This window comes from Zosterops lateralis (genome assembly GCF_965231275.1).
Source record: "Zosterops lateralis genome assembly, chromosome: 22".
NCBI classification, from domain to species: domain Eukaryota; kingdom Metazoa; phylum Chordata; class Aves; order Passeriformes; family Zosteropidae; genus Zosterops; species Zosterops lateralis.
Genome location: NC_139782.1, coordinates 3,253,749 through 3,278,984, shown reverse-complemented (window position 1 = coordinate 3,278,984; position 25,236 = coordinate 3,253,749). Strand labels below are relative to the sequence as shown.

General features: G+C 41.6%; 2 protein-coding genes across 2 annotated transcripts; both read right to left on the bottom strand.

The window, feature by feature from the left end:
* Window positions 1-10,627, bottom strand: LOC310918185 (uncharacterized protein; the record flags this gene model as incomplete). Its single annotated transcript, XM_083876982.1, has 7 exons — window positions 1-796; window positions 1,689-1,752; window positions 2,642-3,456; window positions 6,119-6,886; window positions 7,651-7,714; window positions 8,084-8,300; window positions 10,451-10,627. The coding sequence occupies 7 exons, from the start codon at window positions 10,625-10,627 to the stop codon at window positions 22-24; spliced, it is 2,880 nt and encodes a 959-aa protein (XP_083733108.1). The 3' UTR covers window positions 1-21.
* A 2,350-nt stretch (window positions 10,628-12,977) lies between these two features.
* On the bottom strand, window positions 12,978-17,718 carry LOC310918248 (arylacetamide deacetylase-like 4; the record flags this gene model as incomplete). The annotated part of the gene is made up of 4 exons (XM_083877099.1): window positions 12,978-13,752; window positions 14,048-14,111; window positions 16,943-17,159; window positions 17,536-17,718. 4 exons carry the CDS (start codon window positions 17,716-17,718, stop codon window positions 12,978-12,980), a joined length of 1,239 nt encoding a protein of 412 aa, XP_083733225.1.
* Window positions 17,719-25,236: the final 7,518 nt, after the last annotated feature.

Genomic DNA, 25,236 nt, shown 5'->3' with positions numbered 1-25,236 from the left:
CATAATGAGGGAGAGTTCTTTTTACAGGCCTCTTATAAATGTAACAACCCTGTCCATTCCCTTTTTCCCAGATGGAAATGACAAACCAAAATGGTCAAACAGGTTTACAATTCCATGGAATCCATCCTCGATGTGGTACCAGGTCACTGGAACCCCGTTGTCCTCCAGCCTCTTCTTGTACAACAAACCATCGTCCCTCAGCACGTCGTACTCGCAGGTCAGGATGAAAGATTCTGGCAGCTTCTGAATAATTGCATCTTCAGCAAACAGTGGGCACAGAGTGGGCTCACAGAACCTCTTCACTCTCTCAAAAATTTCAGGCTTGAATTCACAGGGCTTGTGTGGTTTGTAGCCTCTGACCTTAAATTCCTCAGGGATGTTGTCTGGATTCACCCACTTCCTATACTTCAGCCACATGTCTGGAGGAACGTGAGCGCCCTGCAAGATCTCTTCCAGATTTGCTGTGTCACCTTGTACGTACTGCAAAGAATAGAAAAGAGCACGTTCCTGGAATAACAGAGGGACTCCCCGGTTCTGTTGGTAGGATGGTAAATTGAAGTCCAGCGCCTGAAGGCCGGGGTAGATGAGGATCTGAGCCCGCAGCCTGGGCAGGTCTGACCTGCCTGCCAGGGTCTGGCTGACAGCAGCTGCCAGGTTGCCCCCAGCACTGTCCCCACAGACAGTGACCCGGGCAGGGTCCACGGCGTAGTGCTGCAGGTGCTGCAGGAAGTGCTGCGTGGCGCTCAGACAGTCCTCGTAGGCAGCGGGGTATTTGTGCTCGGGGGCCAAACGGTACCTGGGACACGGAGACAGCAAAAGTAACAGAAGGAAATATATTTTTAAGTGTAAATGCAGAATTTCTACAGCATCCTGCTTTTCCCTGTGTTGGAGTAATTTTTCCCCCAGAAAAAAAAAATCAAACCCATGAAGGTATTTTTGTCTACTGAACAGGTATTTGTCCAATGAGTCACCACAGAGAAGTGTTAGCCATAGGATGGGGCTGCAAGGACATAGCATAGTTGGGATATTCTGAGAGCAGCCCTGATCACAAATTAAGTGATGTAACTTCATTTTTCTCTTCTGGTGTAGGCTGCATCTGGTTTGTGGATTAAGTAGATTAATCAATCTGGACCTCACCTTTACTTAGGTCATTTCATTTTTAGATTTTTTTTTCCTTTATTTAAATAACTGGGACTGTTATCTTTTTCAGTAGTACTAGTAGTACTAATTAGTAGTATTATTACTAACTAGCATTTGATTCCTACTGTTAGAAAGCTCTTTGAAGTTCACAAGGTAATTACACCTATTTAAATGGCTTGCTGAATCATCACCTTCCAAGTAGTTTTATTAGTAATTTCTCAACACATTGTAACTTTCCTCTGGAAAGCATCCCTTGGTTTTGTGTGGTGCCAGCATAGCTCTATGTTGGGAGACACATGGACCTTACTGTGGGCTGTGTCTGCACTGTTAGCTGATGGAGCAGGGAGAGAAATTAAAACAGCTCCCTAAATTCTGTGTGGACACACGGAATCCTGGGAAAATCATAGAAAGTGCTGAACTGGAAAAGATATGAGGATCATGGAGCCCAGCTCCTGAAAAGGAACATTCCCACCAGCTGCACATCCCTGAAGTGCTGAGAAGCAGCAAGAGGCAAAAAGGTTTCTCTGGGGCAGCCGGTCATAACTCACCCCACGGACACCACCATCGAGTCACTTTCCTTGGCAATGTACTGGCAGATCTTTTCGTGGGAATCTGAAACACATGGAAGGATGTTTTGTGCCCACAAACAGTCCAGCTCCCCTCATCCCTCTCCCCTCTCCCCCTGCCCATCACCTCCCCTCGCAGCACTGGGTGGGAAAGCCCAGCTGGAGTTCAGCCTTCCTGCACTTGGAAACTATATCACTTTTCTAATTAATTTTTAATCAATCGTTTTAATTAATCATAACCAGTATATTAATTATAAGCAGTGTGCTAGTCTTAAATCACTTTTAGGCAGCACTTTAGAAAGCATGCTAACTTTCTTTACATAGACCGTTATTGTTCACTTGATTGGGAAAATCACTGAAACTTTAAAAAGTTTTGTCAAACTAACCCTGATATGCTTCAAAGGACAGAGAGAGAAGGAGAGGGTGTGTATTGTTGAAATTGGATACAAGAAGGGCAGAATTTATGGACTACAAGGACATTTTACAGAAACCAGAATATAAAAGAAGCAGCTAACAAAAGACTCAGTATATGCATGTTGGAAAGTCCCTACCAGAGGAAAGATAACACTAAATGCTAAATACTAAAAAGACTAAAGAGGCTAGAATACCAATTTATGAAAGAGAATCAAGTAACTTAGAACCAATGGGCATTAATTTGTTTGCTAAAAAGTATATAAACAGGTGGGAAAGTTTACTAGCAGCGTCTGTGTGTGGAGCCCGGAATCCTGTCGAACACCACACACACACACACACACACACACACACACACACACACACGGTAGCTACAGCTAAAGCAACTCCTGCTACGAGCACGGTGCCGGGGGCGGTGTGGCGGCGGGGCGGGACCGGGGCCGTGCCGGGACCGTATTGGGGCCGTGCCAGGGCCGTTACCCGGGCCGTACCGGGGCTGTACCGGGGTTGTAGCGGAGCCGTACCGGGGTCGTGCCAGGGCCATACCGGGGCGGTACCGGGGCCGTGCCGGGGCCGTATTGGGGCCGTGCCGGAGCCGTCCCTGGGCCGTGCCCGGGCCGTACCGGGGCCGTATTGGGGCCGTGCCGGGACTGTACTGGGACCGTACCAGGGCCGTACCGGGGTTGTACCGGGACCGTACTGGTACCGCACCGGGGCCGTACCCGAGCCGGACCGAGGCCGTATTGGGGCCGTGCCGGAGCCGTCCTCGGGCCATGCCAGGGCCGTGCCGGGGCTGTGCCAGGGCCGTACCCGGGCAGTACTGGGGCGGTACCGGGGTTGTACCGGGGCCGTACCGAGGCTGCAGCAGATCCAGCCGCCGCCGTGGAACAGCAGCACGGCTCCGCGGGGCCGCGCCGGCGGCGCTCGGGGCCGGTAGAGCCGCACGGGCACCCGCCCGAACTGCGCGTCCTCCTGCTGCACCCCCGGCGCCGGGGGCGGCCTCCGCCCGGAGAACACCAAGCGTTTGACGGCCAGGCTGCTGCACAGCTCCATCTTCTCAAAAATCCTGCCCTGGTGGGAGAGGGAGGACAAGCCAGGGTGAGCTGAGGGGAGGCGGCGCGCGCGGGCAGCCCTGAGGGGGAGCCGGGCCAGGGGAACCGCTGAGGGGCGCCGGGAGAAGGGCAAGTGCCGAAGGGCAAATGGTGAGGGGAACCAGGAGAAGGGCAATTGCCGAAGGGCGGCTGATGAGGGGCAAATGGTGAGGGGCACTAGGAAAAGGGCAGCTGGTGAGGGGCAAATGGTGAGGGGCACCAGGAGAAGGATAGTTGACGAGGGGCAACTGGTGAGGGGAAAATAGTGAGGGATAACTGGTGAGGGGCACTAGAAGGACACCAGGAGAAGGGGAACTGGTGAGGGGCAAATGGTGAGGGCCAAATGGTGAGGGGCACTAGGAAAAGGGCAGCTGGTGAGAGGAAAATGGTGAGGAGCACCAGGAAAAGGGGAAATGGTGAGGAGCAAATGGTGAGGGGCACCAGGAGAGAAGGATAGTTGGCGAGAGGCAGCTGGTGAGGAGCAAATGGTGAGAGGCAACTAGTGAGGGGCAAATGGTGAGGGGTAAATGGTGAAGGGGCACCAGGAGAAGGGCAACTGGAGAGGGGCACATGGTGAGGGGCACCAGGAGAAGCACAACAGGTGAGGGGAAAATGGTGAGGGGAAAATGGTGAGGGGAAAATGGTGAAAGGCACCAGGAGAAGAGGAACTGGAGAGGGGGAACTGGTGAGGGGCACTAGGAAAAGGGCAGCTAGTGAGAGGAAAATGGTGAGGAGCACCAGGAAAAGGGGAAGTGGCAAGGGGAAACTGGTGAGGGGCAAATGGTGAAGGGGCACCTGGAGAAGGGAAAAGGTGAGGGGGAACTGGTGAAAGGCACCAGGAGAAGGACAGCTGGTGAAGGGGCACCTGGAGAAGGTCAGCTGGTATGGGACACTCACTGAAGGGGCAGCTGTGAGGGGCAATTGGTGACAGGGCTCCTGGTAAGTGAAGGGCAATTGGTAAAGGGGCAGCTTGAGGTGAGGGAGGCCTTGCCAGTGCTCCCAAGTGTCTTTGATCCCTCTAAGGTTTCTGGTTTTGTCTTAAAAAGCATCCAGTCCCCCCATTGCTGGTACTTCCATTACCCAGCCTTCCTTGTTACTGGAAAGCCCCAAGAGTGGCCTAGAAACATCATGTGTCCTCAGCTAAAGTGGAAATCAAAGCAATCTCACTTTTTATAAATATTTAATTTTAAATTTAATTAGGGAAGCTCAGCTGATAAAGCTTGGGCTCTTACGGTTGACTTAATCCTTATGTAATAGGGAAAATCTGACTGAGGTCTAACAGAAATGATTTTCCAAAGACTGTCCTCTCAAGTCAGCCCCCAGAAAAGAAAAGCAATCATTTAAGCCTTGATGGGGCTGGCAGGATTCTGGTAGTTACACATACAACAAAATTAACATCTAACAACATTTCTGGCAGAAGTTACAGCAGAGTTACTCACCACAGTCGATGCAACAATCAAAACAGCAACAATAAATCGAAGTTTTCCAGGATTGCTCACTTCAGGAGGGATGCTGCAACTGGCGAACTCGGTTCGAATTGTTCTTATGATTGCGAATATGAATGAAGCAACAAAAATCACCAGCAGTATCATTGGCAGTAGACAAGAAAATGCCATTTCTCATATCCAGAAGTGATGTGTCTTCACACCTATCTGTGATTTGGCTTTTTCAGGTAACAGTAAGGCCTGGAGCAGTCCCAGTTGCAAGAGGTCTCTCAGGTGTTGCTCACTTTAAAGTCCTTGGAAATGTTGTGCAATGTGCCAGCAGTTATCACATTGGAGAAGAGTCAATGTCTTTAATTTCCTGTTTATCCTGTTTACCTTTATGGTAATTGTGGGATTGATAAAGGGGCTGGTATTGAATAGGGAATTCTTGGATTGTGGGTTATAACAGTGAGTACTCAGAGACTGAAGCTGAGTCTTGGATGAAGTTCTAGTCTATGACAGAGACCCAGCAAATATGAAGGTTAAATTATCCCTTGCAGCTGATCTTCAGTCATGACATTTGCTTCCTGCATTGTGGGAATGCTTTACGTATTTTGGAATATGTATCTTTAACAAGGACGTTTAGAAAAGAAAATGGAAACAAGGGAGGGATGGGGGCAAAAGGTAAGTAACATGCTCCTCCAAAGTGAATGCATCAGTCCTATTTTGTTTTTGGATTATTTGGGGCTTGCAGCAACCTGGGCTAGACCAGGTGTCCCTGCCCATGGCAGGGCATTGGAATGTTCCTTCCAACCCAAACCATTCTGTAACTCTAGGACTCTATTCAAGCACAAGAACAAGTTTTTCAGCGTATCCCGAATGTTTGATAAACATAAGAAAACACTTAATGCATTTTCCCCATTATAATTTAAACAAAGCTGTCAATAGAGTATTTCTGTTGGGAACAGCTGCAGTTCTAAAAGTCAACTAATGTGACTTGGTTTTTTTGAGTATCAAATACTGGTTACCTTGCCAACAGACATCTTCAATCTGGGAATCTTAAACTCAGGTGCTACATGTAGCAGAGAGTACAGGCTGTGCATTTTAGCACTGTAGTGTCAGTGTCTTTCTCCTCTGCCGAAACATACACTTCTAGGAAGAATGAAATTGTTGACTGTAATTGAATAAAAGAGGTCAGACCAGATGTTGGCTTAAAATTTTACTGCATCTTTTATATGTACTGAAAGAGCAGCACTTGTACTGGACAGTGTCTAGTCCAAACAGATGATTAAAATAGGAAGAATCTGCATGGACTACTTCAAACAGTACTAGAAGAAACGATCCTTGAAATGTCCTTTATGGTGATCACACTGGCTTAATTGCTTATTAACAAATTGTTCTATATGGACTTCTCTTATGGTATTTAGCAGCATAAAAGACCACAGAAATTTGAAACTCCTTACAGAAAAAAAAAGAAAAATATTGCTATAAGCTTCTTAGAAAATTCACAATGTTATCAAGGCCCCTTTTTCCAGCTGGAAATGACAACCAGTTACTATTGAATGAGTTTATGATTCCATGGAATCCATCCTTGATGTGGTACCAGGTCACTGGAACCCCATTGTCCTCCAACCTCTTCTTGTACAGCAAACCATCGTCCCTCAGCACGTCGTACTCACAGGTCAGGATGAAAGATTCTGGCAGCTGCTGAATAATTGCATCTTCAGCCAGCAGAGGACACAGGTTGGGCTCACAGAACCTCTTCACTTTCTCAAAAACTTCAGTTGTACAGTCAAGTAGCACACGTGGTTTGTAGCCTCTGACCTTAAATTCCTCAGGGATGTTGTCTGGACTCACCCACTTCTTTAATTTAATATCTACAGGAATATGGGAGCCTTCCAAGACCTCTTCCAGTTTTGTTGCGTTTCCATTTAGATACTGCAACATGTAGAAAGCAGCACGTTCCCGGAATAACAGAGGGACTCCCCGGTTCTGTTGGTAGGATGGTAAATTGAAGTCCAGCGCCTGAAGGCCGGGGTAGATGAGGATCTGAGCCCGCAGCCTGGGCAGGTCTGACCTGCCTGCCAGGGTCTGGCTGACAGCAGCTGCCAGGTTGCCCCCAGCACTGTCCCCACAGACAGTGACCCGGGCAGGGTCCACGGCGTAGTGCTGCAGGTGCTGCAGGAAGTGCTGCGTGGCGCTCAGACAGTCCTCGTAGGCAGCGGGGTATTTGTGCTCGGGGGCCAAACGGTACCTGGGACACGGAGACAAATGTAGGAGAAGGAAATATGGCTTTTAAATGTATTGCTGAAATCCTGGTTCCTGCAAGCAGGAAAACCCTGATTTCTGCAGAATTTTCATTTGCTCCATAGGATTACCATCAATAAGATGTAGGTGGTGCAGATTATTTTGTTATGATATCATCTGTTTATGATGTCTCTTAGGTCTTTAACAACACACAAGTACTCAGCTGGCAACTATAAGTAGATTTTATCAACAATCATTCAGTTACTTTCTGCTTCAGTTGTTCATGGGTTAGACACAAATGTCAATGCTTCTGGTTTATATCTTTGTTACATAAAGTTATGTTACATATCCTCATAATCTGAACCATTATGCCAGTATTTTGATAGCGTGTTAGCTTTTCATTCACACTGCTTCTCTAAGCATCAAGTAGGCTTTCCTTGAGTAAGTGTTAAGGAGATAATATAGTTTACTATAGTTTACTATCTGATTACAATCAGTTTTGAGTTTGGAATTTGAAAATAGTGATTCAAAACTTCATTTTCCAACTAGATATCCCAGTGTGTAATTTGTGATGTAATCAGACAGTGAAAATAGCCCAAGCGAGTCTTCAGTGACTCCAAACAACAGAAGAATGAAGTTGTAAATCACATACTTGAGAAGTCCCACAGAGACATTTCTCTGAGGAAGATTGTTGCTATTACTGGGGAAACAGGAGGTGATAATTACAATATAGAAAATAATCTCTCAAAATCAGCATGAGCGAAGACTCACCCCACAGATACAACCACAGAGTCACTTTCTCTGGCAATAAAGCGGCACAGCTCTTCATGGGTGTCTGAAAGAGATTTGATGGGGTTTGGGTTTAGGTTGGAGTGAATTTTTTCTCCAGAGATATTATCTATTGGAGAAGTCAAAGAATTGCAAGAAGGAAATGCTCTCTACTTTTCTCTGCTGCTTCGTACAAAGCTCCTCAGTTCTTTTGTGCCTCCTCACCTTCCCATTTCAGCATTTTTTCCTCTTACACCAGTGTCCTGTAAGAAAACTCATGTGATCCACAGCAGATGCCTTCTGGCAGCAAGAATTATGAGACTAAACGTGTGATTATGGTCAAAGTTTGCAACTGCTACAAATCAAGAAACAACCAACTCTACTATTTATGAAGTATGTATTTCTTTAACTGAACTATTTCTGTTATGTATCTTACCAAGACTTCCAAATACCCATCCTCCTCCATGAAAAAACATAACTCCTGTCCTTTGGCTGGCAGAGGGAGTCTTAGGCTGGTAAATCCTTACAGGCACTTTCTCAAACCACAGATCCTCGATGAAGAGCTTTGGGTCTGCCCCCAGAGTCTTTCTTCCTTGCATGTACCTCACAAAGTTCAGCTGAGTGCAGATGCCAAGGTTTTCCAAAATCTTTCCCTGTTCAAAGGCAAAGAGGACAGAGAACTCACTCGAGAGATCCTTTTTTTTCCAAAGGAAAGGAACTGTGTGCCTAAGTCATGTATTTTTAGGGAAGTAATATAAACTAAGAGAGTGGTTGTGCAGGTATAGGAGACAACTGAACAAGTAACAGCAGCATCAGGAGAGGTTATGAAAGAGTTATGTGAACCAAAGAACAGAACCTCAAAAAATGCAACATTAACAGACTGGTGAAATAGCCTCCTCTGCCTCCTCAGTGGGTGCTTTACCTAACACTGAAAGCAAGTTTGGTTTTCACTGGTTACTCTATCCTTCCCCCCCCCGAAGATGTGAAAACATAGCAAAAGATGATCACTCTGGTGCTGATTTTCATGGTACAGACACTTGCCCAAAGTAGAGTTGACTAAGTTAAGAATATGTTTGATAATTGCTTTTTGGTCCATCTCCTAAGTCTCACTGATGTGTGCCATGCACTGACTAGAAGATCCTGACATATTTAGTAGGAATGAACTTCTGTTCATTCTCTGTGCCATAGGGATGGATGTTCATGCCAGGCACCAGAAAATTAATACAAATCAGAGCTCGTGCTCCAATGTAACTTTGCATAAATAAAAGAAAAGGCACTGCCTCTGTTTTACATTGTTCAGCCATGCCAGTCAGTACTTCAGTCCTTAGGAATATTTGGATCAAGTTCATAATACTCAGGATTCTGTTAGGAATATTTCTTATTAGACAGCCACACTTGCATGGATTGTCAGTAGTGTCATGACTCTCAATATATTTATCTACAAAAGGCCTTTTTTTCAGTGATTCCAGCTTTTTATGATATTCTCCATGTCTGATCTTGAGGAAAGATTTATTGAAGAAACAAAGACATTTTGCAATATACTGATTTTAATTTTTTACAGGAACTAATCGTAGTGTATCTAGTTGTATACAAGCATGATAGAATGGTTTATTCTTTTGTATTTGCTATTTTCCAAGCAGGAATGGAACAATACCAAGAATATTTTAACTTTTACATTCAGCTTGTTTGTTTCCTTTCACCCTATGTTGTTTACATTGGAGCATACAATGCTGGTTTATGGTGGGCAGTGGATTGATGATTAAGAGAACTGGCTTTTCCAGCTGCTTCTAGAGATGTAATCTCTTTCTAATTACAACTTCTGTGCAACCAAAGCATGAGAATATATACCTAGAGTTCTTTACTATGGTTGACCACAATCTAGAATATTTCTGACAGAGATTTTTTTCTCTTTGTTTTCCTTTTAAAAATTTAAATAGCTTCTATCTTTTTGCAGATATTCCATTAAATTAATTGAGTGAATATAAGCACAACCTCTATTATCTCCTATTTAATGCCATGTCTCATCAGAGCATCTCTACACCTGTCATTACATAGAAATAGCCGTGATTCAGTGAGCTCCTTGTCAGCAGAGCTCACCAGACGTTGAGTGAGCAGTGTTGCTGCTCTTGGAGACTAATTACCTCTCCACACTTTCAGAAGCTGCTTCACTTGGAGAAGCTGAGCTGGCCAGAGCCCCTCATTCCCATCAGACAATCCTGCTTGGTTGCTGCAGGAGTTACATAAATGTGCTTTGGGTGGAAGAATTCCTTCAGCTCCTCTTGGGCAACGTTACCTAATTTGTCACTTGCATGACAGAAACTCTCCCTTCCCAAGGCCAATCCTGAAATGTTCAGCTTCTCACTTTATATTCAAAATAAATACAGAATTCTCATCCCCATGCCCAAGAAAAGCTTGAAAGCACAGCCCAGAGACATCTGGTATAGTCTGAACAAAGAACGGAAATATAAATGATCCAACATGGATGAACATTATAAATCAAATCATTGCTAGGTCAGCTCGAATCAGGGCGGAAGCACAGTCAGACTTTCACAGACTTGTGTTAAGGCAGCATTTATGTACTGCCCAAGATAGAGCTGGGCACGACTGGATTAGAGCAGTGCAGTGTCAGAAGTCCAGCAAAAGTTTCTTTAGCAACACTCAGCTCAATAAAACATGCAGCATGACAGCAATGCCCTGGTCTCCTCTCTGGAACATAATTCCATGCAGGCTTCTAGCATGGTAGTAAGTTTAAAATCTACAGGTTAACTTTTCTTCCCCCAAAAATCACACGAGGTTCACTTACCACCACGGCTGTGCATATTAAAATTATATGAATAATTCGGAGCTTTGCAGGTTGATTCACTCCAGGAGGAATTTCTGAGTTGGTGAAATCAAAATTAATTGCCCCTATGACCAATAATATAAATCCAGTAAGAAATCCAGCTAAGAATAACACCAGCACTGTGAGTACAGCTGCCATTTTGCTGAACTGCAGTGGTCTGGCATGTCTTTGATTTGACTTTCCAATATATATTTGTCTTGTTACTTCCTGATTCTTTGTTAATCTTCCTGTTCTTTGTTTGCTCCAGTAAAAACCTCTCTCTTCCCTTTTACAAATGCATTAGCAGGTATCTTTCCCTCTCCCACTTTCTTTCCCCCCCATTCCTGTTTTTTCACAAAAGATAAGTTGGTCAAAGTCCTTGATTTGTTAACAGGTCTATGCCAGCAGCATTTTGGAATTTTTGCAAGAAATCAGTGCTTAGCTGGGAGAAGTGTTATGAATGAACTGCATTAGTATTAAATTAGTTGGAGGTGGGTAAAAATGGACAGAGGGCATTTGTGTGCCTTGAGTTTGTGCCACTATAAAACACTCATTGAAGAGTTTCCTCAGGAGTGGGAACCTGCCTGTGATGATTGTCACTCAGAAGGGCCAAAGGGATTGTCACCAGTGCTCTTTGGAAAGGTGCACTTAGAAAATTCTGCCATTATCCAAATCTCAGCTCTTTTTAGTGTTTGTATTTTCTTCCAACAGAAGAACATGCTTTTAAAAAGCCACAGGAGGCTGACTTTAGATTCATGACCTTGTTGCAGGTAACTTTCAATAACTCTGCATGCAACAAGTACAGCTGAGAATGACTTAAGATAACAGTGATTAAAGAGTTTCAAATCAAACTGCTTTATCTTATTCTTGCTAAGAAGTAGGATTGTGCTAATGTAGAGAAGGTGTGCTTTAAATAATGAAAACAAATTAATTGTGAAACTAAGCCTGCAACTCTTCAAACAACTAGGATATCAGAACATTTAAATTGCAAATTCATGGGGAAAGAAATGAGATTAAAATCTAACTTTATTAGGCAGCAATGTGGGAAGGTTGGGGATTTTTTGGTTTTTGGGGTTTTTTGGGGGGTTTTTTTGTTTGTTTGTTTGTTTGTTTGTTTTTGTTGTTGTTGTTGGTTTTTTGTGGGGTTTTTGGGGGGTTTTTTTTGGTGGTTGTTGTTGTAAAGTCAAATTATAAGTGATGGGGGGGGGAAAGTACCATGTCATTTTAGTTACAAAACCTTATAAAAATTAATTTCATATTGTTTCTCTAGTGAGAAGTTGAGTGTTTTTAATAGGGCACATGGTCATCATAAAATATCCTGAAGTAGAAAGAAATCTTGTTTCAAAAATCAGCAAAAGTCCAGATTTGAAAAAAAAAATAGTCCATCCAGTGGTGTTTGTCAACTTTCAGTTTGTTTTGTGTTTTCACAGTTATGTGATCATATCCAGTTTGGTTGGTTAATTACTGACCACAGTAATTAAAGTAAAAGGACAGATGTGAGCAGGTTGAAGTAACAGGATTGTGGTCTCTGCCTGTCTGTGTTGTGTTGTTCTTTTCACCACGGGAGGTTCAGTTGGGTTTATAAGTCAGTATGTTTAGCAAATGTAACTCTCACTCTTGTAACAGAAATATTTGCAGTGCTAGTTTTTATTTTTTGTTGTTGAAAGCATCACAGAATCACCATACCATAACAGTGATAATATAGAAAAAAATGTGCTTCTCTGCCTTCTTTACATGATTTTCAGAACTTTTTCAACACAGCAGAACAGGTAGCCATGAGTATAAGATAATCTTGAAAGAAAGAAAGGGTTATGGAAAAGTCTCATCTCTGCACATCTCTGACATCCAGACACTCACTGAAGTTCAGGGATTCCAGTTTGAGAATGAAGTTCCAAAATGAAACATCATTTCTCAGATCCCAAATAAAATCAGACCCACACTAGTTCCAATTTAGGATTTCTGTTCCAGACAGGAACCTTCCTTTTGATTGCCCTATTTCTGGAGCAGTGTAGTCTTTGTACAGACTAACCCTGGAAACTAAATTCATGGCTGCAATTTCAATGTCTGCTGTAAGACTTCATAGAAGCTGAGTTCTCCATCTGATACCATCAACACCTCCTGTCTACCACGAGGGCCAAAGCAGACTTTAGTTGTTGCCTTCAGCATTTCTGCAGTGTTGAAGAATCTTCAGGGAGATTCTTGTCTCTTGGCTTCAGTGTGTGCCAGCAGTGCAAAGATACTGAAATTGCTATTGTTGTAGTGAAAAAGGATATGCTAGGTGCCTTGCCTTTTTCATGTCAGTCTTACTGGTGTTTTTACAAGAATATTTTCTAGAATGGTGGCACTTCAAGTAATCTTAACATGTTTGAGAGTCACTACAGAAGCAGAAATCAGAAACTCCAAAATGCAGTCAAAATCCAAACCACAAATCAAAGTGTTTATATTCCTTGCCAAGTATAAATTCATCAAAGATACTACAGGACTTACATCTTTCTTCTGAAAAATGCTTCTATAAACTGTTGATATAATTCACCACACTGTCCACTATCATATCTCCAGATGAAAAGGAAAAGATCCCATAGCCAAAAACAGCTAAAATTCCATGGAAGGCATTCTTGCAATGATACCAGGTCACTTGAACACCATTGTCCTCTAGTCTCTTTTTGTATAACAGACCATCATCCCTCAACACATCAAACTCACAGGTCACAATGTAGCACTCAGGGAGCTGGCAAATAATGGAATCTTCAGCTAAAAGTGGGGAAAATGGTAGTGCTAAAATTTCTTTGACAGCTTCATAGGCTTCAGGTTTATATGGTGCAGGTTTTGGTGGTACGTAGCCTCTAATCTTAAATTCATCAGGAATAAGGTCAGCACTTATCCATTTTTTATACTGGTGTCTCATACTCTCAGGAACATGACAGTTTTGTAGAACATCTTTCCAGACTTTGGTTTCTCTGTTAAGGTATCGAAAACACAAGTAGATGATCATCTTCCAGGTCAATATGGGGACAAAACCGTTCTGCTGGTAGGAGGGCAACTGGAAATCCAGCCCCTGCAGTCCTGGGTAAATTAGGATCTGAGCACGTACTTTTGGCAGATTTCTATCATTCAGCAGTATTTGGCAAATAGCTGCAGCAAAATTACCTCCACAGCTGTCACCACTAATGATGATGAGACCAGGATCCACATAATACTCTTCTAAATGCCTCATGAAGTATAAGGTGGCATTGAGACAATCAAGATATTGCCCTGGGTAGGGGTGTTCAGGGGCCAGTCGGTACCTGAAATGCCAGAGACTGTGATTATTGTCAGTGGAGTTATATACATTCAATTTGTGTTGTTTGCAGTTGTTGTGGTAGTTACACAGACTTTTTAAAATAAAGATTATATTTGGGTTTAACTAGTGTGTAGATTCGAAGGCCAGACTAATGATGCTATAGCTATTTTAGAATACTTTGCCTATAAATGAAAGGTTTAAGTGAAAAATAGGGATGTGATCTAAAACAGCAAATATTTTTCAGAAGAGTTTCAACTGAGAGCTGTATTCCCATAAATACATGGCAAAATAGCACTTACCCAACAGACACAACCACTGAGTTGCATTTTTTGGCCATATAGCGGCATATTCTTTCATAGGCGCCTAGAGAGAAAGTTTATTAGAAATGATGATTTGAAAATCAAATATCCTTTCAAAATTAAAATATAGATCCCTAAACGTGCTATGTGGAAAGCACTGCAACACGAGACTGATAAGGAACTCGTACTATGGAATGTGGTCTTTACACGTGAACACATTTTCTGTTGGCCAGTGGCTCCCTGGGCATCACACAAGCATGTAAGGATAGTGATACTGGGGAAACCCAGAAATCTCTCTGGAGTGGTCTCACATCTCACCAGGTGGTCAACAAAAGGTGTCTGAGGAGAGTGTAAGTGGAAGACAAAGGAGCAGACAGGAATTTGAGGCTCAGAGTGTTCCTTTGAGACAGAAGTTGTCTTTATACCTAGTGCCCTTGATTAGCATTTCTTCTGTGAATTACCCAAACCACTTCTTAAGCCCATGATTTTAACCTTAACCGTAACAGCTTTGTGCAAGGAGTTTTCTTGCTTGCTTATAAAGGGATGAAGAGCCATTTCTAGTTGCTTCTTTCATACCTGGCATTCACTGCTTCCACATGGTGACATTGACTCTTGTACTGTAAGAAATGGTGGATAAATCCTTCCCTGTTTAACTTCTCTTACCTGTCATGATTTTGTAGTCACTTAGTGTATTTGTTTTTATGCATCTTTTGCAGCCTAAAGAGTCATAGTTTGTTCACATATTCTCTGCACAGAAGCACTTCTCACCTAGGCAGCCTCTCCAAGTCTTTCCATTACTGCTTTACCTTTTTGAGGAGTGGAAAACAGAACTATAAGCACTATACTATATTTAGATACATCATGGATTTTTTTATGGTGATGTAAAAAAGTTTCTTGTTTAGTCTTTCCTACTAATAGTTGCTAGCATTTTATTTGCTTTTTGACTGCTACTGTGCACTATTGCCAACATTTTCAGGCAACTTCCTGCTATAATCCCAAGACCTCCTTCCTGCAACATCTTTCTGCTCCTGCTGGGAGTCCATTGCTTCATTTATAAGGTCAGAATGCTCTGTTCATCTGTTTGACTTCTCTACATGCCATTTCACCTGTCATTTTACCGTCTGATCCTCTGCTGTCATAAAGACATTCTGCAGTTTTTCAGCCATCCATTTGTGATCCTCAGAGGACTTAATTCTACATCACCTTGCACCATCTTTTCTGTGTTTGAATAAATTGATGAGCACTGCTGCCAGTACAGCTCTCCTTAAGGGAGTCTCGCAGCAGCTTCCCATAACCCATCTTTTTTCTGTCTTTCAGTCAGCTGTAATCCAAATGAAAGACCTTCCCTCCTGGGTCATGGGTGTGTAGCCAGTTTAGGAGGCTCTTCTGAAAATCAAAGTGGGTTTTAGCAACTCAGTCTCCTTTATTCATGTATTTGCTGACTTAAAAAACTTAAATTGATCAAACTGATAAAGAGTAGGTTTAGATTAGATATTAGGACGAAATTCTTCCCTGTGAGCATTGTGAGGCCCTAGCAGAGGATGCCCAGAGCAGCTGTGGCTGCCCCATCCCTGGTAGTGTACAAGGCCAGGTTGGACAGAGCTTGGAGCAACCTGGAATAGTGGAAGGTGTCCCTACCCATGGTGGGGACTTGGAATGAGAATGAGACTTAAGGTCCCTTCCACCCAAACTGTTCAATGATTCTAGGATTTGTGGAATATGACATCCATTTGATGAATAAGGCATAGTTATCTGTCCACTGATTCTCTTCAGTATGGCATCTGCTAATTTGCTGGTTGCAGACTTCAGGCTTCCTAGGCTGGAGATTCCCAAAGGCCTTCTGAAAGCTTGTCATCATGATGATTGTTATCCTGTTATCAAACACCAAAAGGAATTGAAGCCAAAGGTCAGGTCCCACTCTGTGTTCAGGTATGACTTACATCAAGCCATGCCATGTGAACAGGGACTCACTGTGCAACTTCTGGTGTTTTTTTTTCTTCCAGTGAGAGGAATTCACCTGTCACTTAGATCACAGAGTGGCTGCCATCCCTGGAGTCCTCACTGCCACCCAGAGTAAGCCTGACACTCCACTCCTGTGCTCTGAGTACAGCAGGGTGGGTTATCTGTGCCCCAGTGCAGAGGGGAACCTGCAGCACAAGAGTTACATCATCATCCCTGCACGGGGCTGAAGGATGCCAGGAAACTCAAATCTGCCCAGAATAGTGCAGACCTACCCTTTTAAACAGTAAAGGTCTCAAACTCCTCAAATTGCACTGCCTGACCCTTGGAAGGAAGTACAGATTTCCATGTTAGGGGCCTTGGCTTGCAGAGAAAACACTCATAGCCTTGGCTGCTCCGAAGGAGATCTGGAGCACTCAAGAAGCTGAACTCCCAGCTGCTGAGACAAGGGTTGTCTCCCTTTCTGGAAAAGAAGTCAAGTTTCCTGTGCCACATTGCCACAAGAATCACATTTCCCCAAATTGCTCCTCCATTATTTGTATCTTCCTTCATTTGGATTCCTTGTGTGTATGAATGGGAATTTATTTAGGGTTTTTTTTGTTTTTTTTTTTTTTTTTGGTAATGTATTTAAATTCTTCCTTGGACCCATATTATATATTTTATGTGAGATAGGGTAGTCTTAGCAAAGCAGCATCCCTCACTGAGAGCTGAGAGCAGGGTGAGGGATTTCTGGATCACAGGTCTCTTGCCCAAAGGAAGCAGAGATGTGACTCTCTTTAATACGAGACTACTCATTCCACAAATAGTTTCCAGTTTGCGCAGAGCAAAGACTGATGACACTGAGAAGGACAGGGTAGACATTGACTGACACATGCCTGAAGGCAAAAATATAAAATTTGGATTTGACTTGAAAAATAAAACTTGCCCATTTCTTACTAATGCTTCCAAATGTGCCAGCGCCTCCATGAAAATACAGAATTCCTCTTCTTTTGCCAGTGGGTGGGCTTTTGGGCTGATAAATCCTCAATGGTACCTCATCTACTGTGAGATCTTTGATAAGCAGTTTGGAATCTCTGCATGGGGGTATCCCATAGAGCACTATTCGCAGTATGGTTAAATCATTGCAGATCCCCAGCTTCGCCAAAATCTTTGCCTGTTGAAAAGAAAGATTTTGGAAGAAGAGGAGTAATGTTGGCTTGTTCTTGAACAGACAGCATTATTCTAAGTACAATGCAGTTCAATATGTACAGGATACATCTAGATATTTGTTTTAAATTTTCATGTGAAACAGTTTCCCAGCATAAACTGACTACAGTTTGACTGAAAAATCTAGCTTTTAAGATGAGTTATACTAATTTTATTTGTTAATTTAACATGTTTTGGGTTCCTATATCAATGCTTACAGGCTTCAGGAGCATGAATTGCTTTTTCCTTTTTTTTTTTTTTATTCCCTTGAGCCATTTTCCTCCAGCTCCCAAATATCCTACCTGAGCAAAAGTGAAATCTCCAGGTTAAGAAATTTGACTTACCGCGACCATGGTTGTAATCAGCAAGGAGTGGAAAAAACGAAGCTTTAGAGGCTGCTCAATTCCAGGTGGCGTTTCTGAGTTGAAAAAATCATATAATACAACCCCCAAAAACAGTGCTGGCATTAAAATAGGAGAAATAAAAAGTATTCCTATAGTGGCTAAAGTTGTACAAACAGATGCCATTTCACTTCAATGGGAGTGAATGCTATAAAACCAATGCTGGGTTGAGCCTTGTTTTCAAGTGCATCTAAGGTGTCTTCACGAGAGACTAAGTGCTCAGTTCATATGCAGAAATTAAATGTTTAATAATGTTGCAATGCAATGCAATGCAATGCAATGCAATTTTCTCCACCCTTCTTTTGCTAATGATACTATTGGTAACACTTGTATGCTTTCTTTGTCCCCTTTACAACAGGTGGGATTCAAACTGTATGGAAGTGATTAATACTATGAGCTCCTCACTATAAGGAGAAATTATTATTCAGAGGGGCCCTGATTTGAAGATGGTCGTCTTGGTTTGTAGTGGATTCATTTTGGATGGACATTCCTGTTACAGTGTTAAATTTTAGTGATGCGTGGCTACTTGCATTTGTCATCAAAGCATATATACAATTCTCTGAGAAAAAAAATACTCAAATCCACACTTTTTTATAAACTCTGTCTCATAGGGGAATGCACTGACAGATTCATGCTTTAATTTTTTGTTTAATTAAGAGTACATTTGCTCAGTGTTTAAAATCAGTCCAAGTTTAACGTACACAAAGGTCTCTCCAGACACTTGAGGGTATGGTTGTAGATTTAAGCCACTGTTGTGTCTGGTAAAAGCTTTTTAGTAATTAACCCTCAGAGTTTCATATTCACTGTAATTCTTGTTTGCAGTTCAGTGTAGAGGCATTATGAATACGTGTGTATTGATGGATTGGTAACAGTTGGTGGCCCTTGTTTGATGAAGTGATTTTTCTGGTTTGTGTTCTTCTAATTAGAATTCTGTTTTCTACAGGATTTAAAATTTACAGCTCCCAAACATTTTGTACCTTGGCTTTTAGAGTGGAATTCCAGTCTGAAAACCGAATTAGTCTTTTAGTCATTAGCACAGTATTTAAATCAAAGCATCACTGTCAGCTGATTTGCACAACATTGGTTTGTGAAGGTGAGGATATGTGGGATGACAATGTCATAAATTTGTGCCAAGGTTTGTGAAATAGGGGGATTATTAGGGCCATTTCTGTGCTGAGATTGGCTGATTTGGAGACTTTCCCTTCCACAGGGCACAAATTTAAGATGTAAGTAGTTAAAATGTTAGACTGTAGAGAATTGAAGCCAAACCCAGATGCCCATGGCCAGTTCTCAGCTTGTCCTAAGCTTATCAGATGATCTCCACAGGGCTCTGCAGCATAGCTGGGGCAGCCTAGTAGCGCTTGTGGTTATTAGTTCTAGAAATGTTTCCCTGTCGTGTGATACTATAGCACAGCCTCTGGGGATTTGGCTTTTGTGGTTTTGCCATGTATTCCTATAAGAACAGCCCAGTTTTACTAAGTGCTTCTTTCTGATGTCTTTGCCATCAGTCAAAATATCCTGAAATAAATTTCCAGCTCTGAACACTGTATTTCAGCATTCTTGATGATTTCTTATATTTGACTCCTCAGAGGAGGCAATTTCTATGCTTTCTAAAGAACCTTTAATCAAGAATAAAAAATTCCTAAAGGTACTTAGTACTTCAGTGGCAGTAAATAAAACTTTTGAAGGTAACCAAAGACAATGAAACACCTGCTGTTTGTATGGTCAGATTATGAAAGCCTTATAGCAAAGAGCCCAGGTCTATCTGCTGTTAGCTGTATGAGCTCTTGCTGACAACTGTTTGACACTTGTATTCAGTGAGTCTGTAATTAATCAGCTTTCATCAAAACCAAAACACCTCACATGCCATGTCTGTTTTGAAACCTTGATGGATCTGATTTAGTGGAAGGAAAGTTAATTTACTGTCTTTTTATTTAAAAATAAATTTACAAAGGGACAGTTTGGGGGGTTTGTTCATTTGCTTTTTGTTGTTACGATCTGGCAGTTGTCTGCAGAATCTGTTATACAGTCATGACAATCTGAACAAAAATCTTTCAGTTCTGCATTACAGCCTTTCTGTTCTTAAAGAAATGTTGGTGGATTAATGTTTCAAAATCATATCCTAATGTTTTAATCTCTTAATATGTTACTTTTAGAGTGTACTCAGCATGTGGACTTAGAGCATGTTCTACCTCTATGCTGTTTGCACCTCAGTCCTCCTTGTCCTGTTAACACAATGTCCATGTTTTTCCAGAATCAAGCAAATCCCACGGTCTGAGAGCTGCTTGGTCCTTCTGGGGATGCTTATCTTGACAACTGTATGATGATGTTTGGTGCCTTATATTCCATATATTTCAGCTATTTCCAGTCTGGCCAGCCATTCCTGTACCCACAGGATGGGTAGGAATATCTATGGTCACTGTCAGATTCTCAAGTTGTTACAAAACAGTCAGAGAGGTTTTCACTGGGTTGTTGGTTTTGCTTTTTTTTTTTTTTTTTCTCATTTGTCTTTCAGGTGCTAAATTGTCAAAAGAATTTTTATTGGATTTGAATCCACGGCATGAAATGAGTACCTTGTATCTTTGCAAACAAAAAATCCTCTTCTCTATCTGGCAGTAAAGAGATAGTTCTTTAAATGGTGGACATTTGATGTGTTTTGCTATAGCCATATTTTTGTTTTTCAGCAAACTCTTCCCCAAACCCCGACTTCCACAAAGTCTTTACCTAATGATGAGAACAGCCTTGCACTAACTAAAGGTTCATGAGATTCCACTAAACCAGAGAAAATGAACACAGTCTGGACTTTGACAGTGTAATGAGAATTATGGGCCTCATGTGGTTCTTTATTGTTATAAAACAGCTACTCAGAGCTCACAAATTGATTCTTTATTCACTGAACTTGGTGTTGCTGGAGTTTAATGTTGGTTAATGCAGTGCTTGATGAGTACAGAATTGACAACAGTTGGGGAAATTCCTCCCATTTTCTCATCAGCAAGCTTCCATTTATGCATTCTAAAATTCATTATCTTCTTGATTTCTCAGCATATTTCTAATAGTTATAGTAATTGATGGGAAGGGGAAGTACAATAATTATACCTACCCAAAGAAATGTGGTCTTTGCAGGTTTTCCCAAGACTCAGCCTTGTGGGTTTTCCAAATCTTCTGTAGCTGTGGAATCACACACAGCTTTGTAGGCTGCGAATGTGTAAAACTCATAACTTCCCCTTAATTATTAGTGGAAGAGTCAGGAGCTGACAAACCCAACACTGCACAGGAGGGTCAGGGGAGTTGATGCTTATGAATTCTGTGACTGTCATGAATTATTGGTTTTCTTGTGAAATCTTTCTCTAAAACATTGCAAAACATTTCACTGTGATTGCAGGCTGATTCCACCAGAGTTAACCTGGAGTCAGTTGACTATTGCAGAGCTACTCTGTGTAACACAGGAAATCCTATGGTGAGTAACTAAAGCATGGTAAAGTAGTCAGCTGTGATGACTGAAGTATTGAGTCCAGCAGGTATAGCCAGGAAACAGAAAACAGGAAAAAATAATGTATTACAAAGAAAATTTAAACCCAGAAATAATAGCTTCTGATATCGTTCTTTATGTATTTTTCAATGTTCATTTCAAAATGAAACACTCTGGTAAATACAGTTTGCCTTGCTTTTAAAAATTATTTTATCTGGGTAATTTAGCAGAAGAATTAGAACCTGTAGAGTAATTTAACTGACTTGGTTTTTATCATGTAGAGCATGGGAGGAACTTGCCATAATTCAGTTCACATTTCTTCATTTTATGTAAATAACTGACTGAAAGCATCTCAGAGCGCTTCATACCTGTAAGCCTGAGTCTTCTGATCTGTGAGATGGATTTAATATGCCCTTCACAATGACAATAAGAAGCTTTAAGCAATTACAGCTTAGTACATGCTCTACCATACTGGTTTTTAAAGGTGCTGTGTATTTGTTTCATCTGCCTCTGCATTTAGGCTGCCTCCTACCTGCCTTTCAATGTCCTCCCTTTTTGTTATCTCCATCTCTCCACCCAAATAAGTAGCTACTTCCTGTGTGCTTTGCTTTTATGACAGAACACCACCTTGCACTTGGTCTGGCATAAATCTTTATTTTAGCCTTTTCTTTCTTCCTTCTCTTCTTTGAAGTCTGTCCCTTCCAAATGACTCCTAGGCTAAACAGCTTAAACAGCTGCTAATAAATTCTGGAGTAAAAAGCTCTACTGTATAGGAAAGGAAAATGAAAAAGAAAAAGAGAAAAGAGAAAAAAAAAAGAAAAAAGAAAAGAAAAGAAAAGAAAAGAAAAGAAAAGAAAAGAAAAGAAAAGAAAAGAAAAGAAAAGAGAAAAGAAAAAAGAGAAAAGAAAAAAGAGAAAATAGAAAAATGTTATGTATTAGTATTCAGTGATGGAAATTCAGATCTTGTGTTGTGCAGTTCAGAGTAGGTACATTTTTGAAATGCTTATTCACCTGGAAGGTTTTGTAGAGTAGCATTGAGAAATGTGGACGGATTGTTGGGTATCTGTCTCTGTTGTTGTGCAGTTCTATTCCTCAGAGTGAATGAATTCTGCTCCATACATCTGGATTCCAAAAAGCTGCTCTGGAACATCCACTTGGGATTTCATGGCACGTCATCAAAATGAATCTTATTAAATCAGAAGCTGCTTGAATATAAATACAACAACTTCAACTGCCCTTATTTTGCCATGGCCAGGTTTGTCTGAGTGTCAGTACTCCAAATATTCAGATTAGCAGTGTCTGCACTCCCACGAATCAGCAAACACAGTGAAATATCTGAGACAAGGAAGACAGCAATAAAAAGAGCCTGAGTTTGCAGGATTATACCTGGGCAGTACAGAGAATGAGCATCATAGGCAGAGAATAGTGTTAAGTGCTTTTAATAATAAGGGAGATTATTTATAATAATAGACCTAGTAAGTTTGGAATGTTTTCTAATTGCCTGTTTATTTTAAAACACTAGGGTGTGTGAGTTGTAACTAGTGTCGTATAAAGAGGTGATGTGAAGACAACAATAATTGCAGCAGAGGATAATTGAAGTTGTAAACTTCTGTAATACACACTCCAAACTTGATTGGTTAGAGCAGGTAATCTAAACTTATATTATGGCTTAAAATGTGCTTTGTTATTAAACAGACAGCTTCAGGCTACAAAGGCATAAGAACAGGTTCAGTAAAACATTGAAATCAAACCACAGTGTGACCTTTGGTAATGTGTTTCAGGTACTCACATTGTGTGCCCAGAGCACAAAGAGGTTTTCCAGGTTATTACAGACTCAGCTGGTGCTAGCATCTGGTGATTGAGTGATGCAGGGCAGTTTGCTTTCCCATCCTTCATTTCCTTCAACATCTTCCTGTCACACAGAGCAGCTCAAAGTGTCAAACCCTCCCAGCTGCACTGAGCTTCCCAGCATCTCACTGGTTTTCAGGTTTTGACAGTGTTCCTTCTGATCTGTTCCTGGACCCTTTTATTTGTGCTCTAGTGCCCTTGGGCAAACTCTAGAGACCAGCTAAAGAAATGTGCTCGTGCCCAAATTCTCAGGTTAATACCTCTGGATGGAACGGCCTTGTCCACACCCTATTCCTGTCTGGAGGGCAGCATGGCTTGGGCTGTCACTTCACTCAGAGTGCAAACTCTGGAGGGAATTACCATCTCAGCCACCTTACTTTCCCTTGTGGAAGGAATTAATTCTTTTTGTCAAGATGGGAAGGAACTGCTCCAGCTAAGGAAACTTACTTGTTGACGTTGTATTTTCCAAAGTTCTTCATAGGCAAAAACTCATCAATAACCCAGGAGCTCTCTGGGTTTAAAAAAAAAGTAAAAAAATCTGTAGTATGTTCATCATATGGTCTTTGGGATGTAATACCCATGAGAGGTTTGACAGCTGTCAGCCTTTGTGTTAGTCTGACTCGTCTATTTTAATGTCAGGAATGTACGTCTCCATCCCTTTATGGACAAACATCAAACTGATGTCACCTCAGCATTTGTGGCACGGGTTGCCCATATGGAAAACAGGGAGCATTCAACAGTTCAGTGGAAGTGTGTGCCTATAAATGAGGAAAAACACTGGAGAAGATTTTCTGGGCTTTATGCTTACTCACATTGTATTCATTCAGAGATGCCATACAGAAGATCCCCATAAAATTTCCCCTTTTCCTGGCTACCATGTGAGTGTAACTAAATGTAATTCATATTGTTCTGGCAGGCTTTCTTGGCTCATAAGCTGAATGTAAACAGCCATGCAGAGCTTTGCAGGAAAGCCCCTCCCTTGGTTGTAGGGTGTCTTCTGTTGGATCATTTGTCTTAGGTTGTTGTCTGCAGCATCCTTGCTTTTGGTTATAGTCTAAATGAGCCAGTAGGGGGCAGAAAACACCTACAGTAATATCAGATACTTGAAAATTACAGAGCTAGAGATTTCCCTGACAAGAATGATGGTCGTTTCAGTGTGAGTAGTGTTCCAGGTGTTAATTTAAGCAAAGACAGTCAGAAGTTTTGACTGACTGTAAAACTGCATCCTCACCTTGTTTTTGTTTCTTCATGGAAATGCATCCTGTCTCCAAGTAGAACTTACTGAAGAATTTAAAACAATAGAGTCTAGTGACATGATGAGTTATTTTAATTCAGGATATAAAATTATAACAAAACCTGAAACAATTACACTGCTCTACAGTTATACATTCACTTCAGGATGGTGTAATTAAAACATTTACTGACATTTCTGGAAATACTTGAGTTCATTTCTGAGAAAATAGCTTTACATTATTGTTATGCCATTTTATTTTGTATTGCCTTCCTTGATCATTCATCTCCTGTTGTAAACTGTTTAAGATTGACCTGAACTTTGATTTTCTTTTTTTAATTTTCTCTGTCATTCTCCTTTCTCTCCAATGGCACTTGACCCTGGCCCAGAAAGGGAGAGTCCTTCCTGCGTCAGGCAGTGCAGGCCTACACTTTGTAAAGGAACTGATATTACTTTATATTCTCATGTATCTATTATCTATATATAAAATCTCTATGCATGGGGTTTTAAACAGGTGTTGTTTTCCTTAACCAATACTTGTTACAACATCTGTAGTTCCAGGCCTGCCCTTTCCCTCTTTTCTTCTCCTTATCTTCCCCTTCTTTCATTTCCGTTTATGTTCACATTTTTCCTGCTACATTCAGTTCTCTTTAAGCTTGTCTCAAATTCAGCTCTCACCAGATACAGGCTTTCCTAAGTCTTTGACCATGTTCTTTATACACCGATCCTGTAGATTCACACCTTGTTACCTGCCCCAGGTTGTTCTCAAATGTGGTTTGTGTTCTAATAGTACCAGAACTTTACTGAACCAGACCACATTGCAAAGCCCATTGCTATAAGGATGAGATCTTTAATGGCTACAAGAGAAAACTGAAGAGCTGGTAGGGGAAAGAAATATAAATTCACCTGATTTTGCCTCTCCTGAGAGAAAATTAAGCAAAGGCCATCATGCAGTCAACTTAGTGGGTAAAAAGAAGACAGATGCAATGCAGAAATTTAGGTGGTGATTTAAGGAAAGGAAAATTGAGGATTTTAAAAAATAACTTTGTATGCAAAAATAGATAGGAATCAGGAAAAGAGAGGAAGAAATGGAATT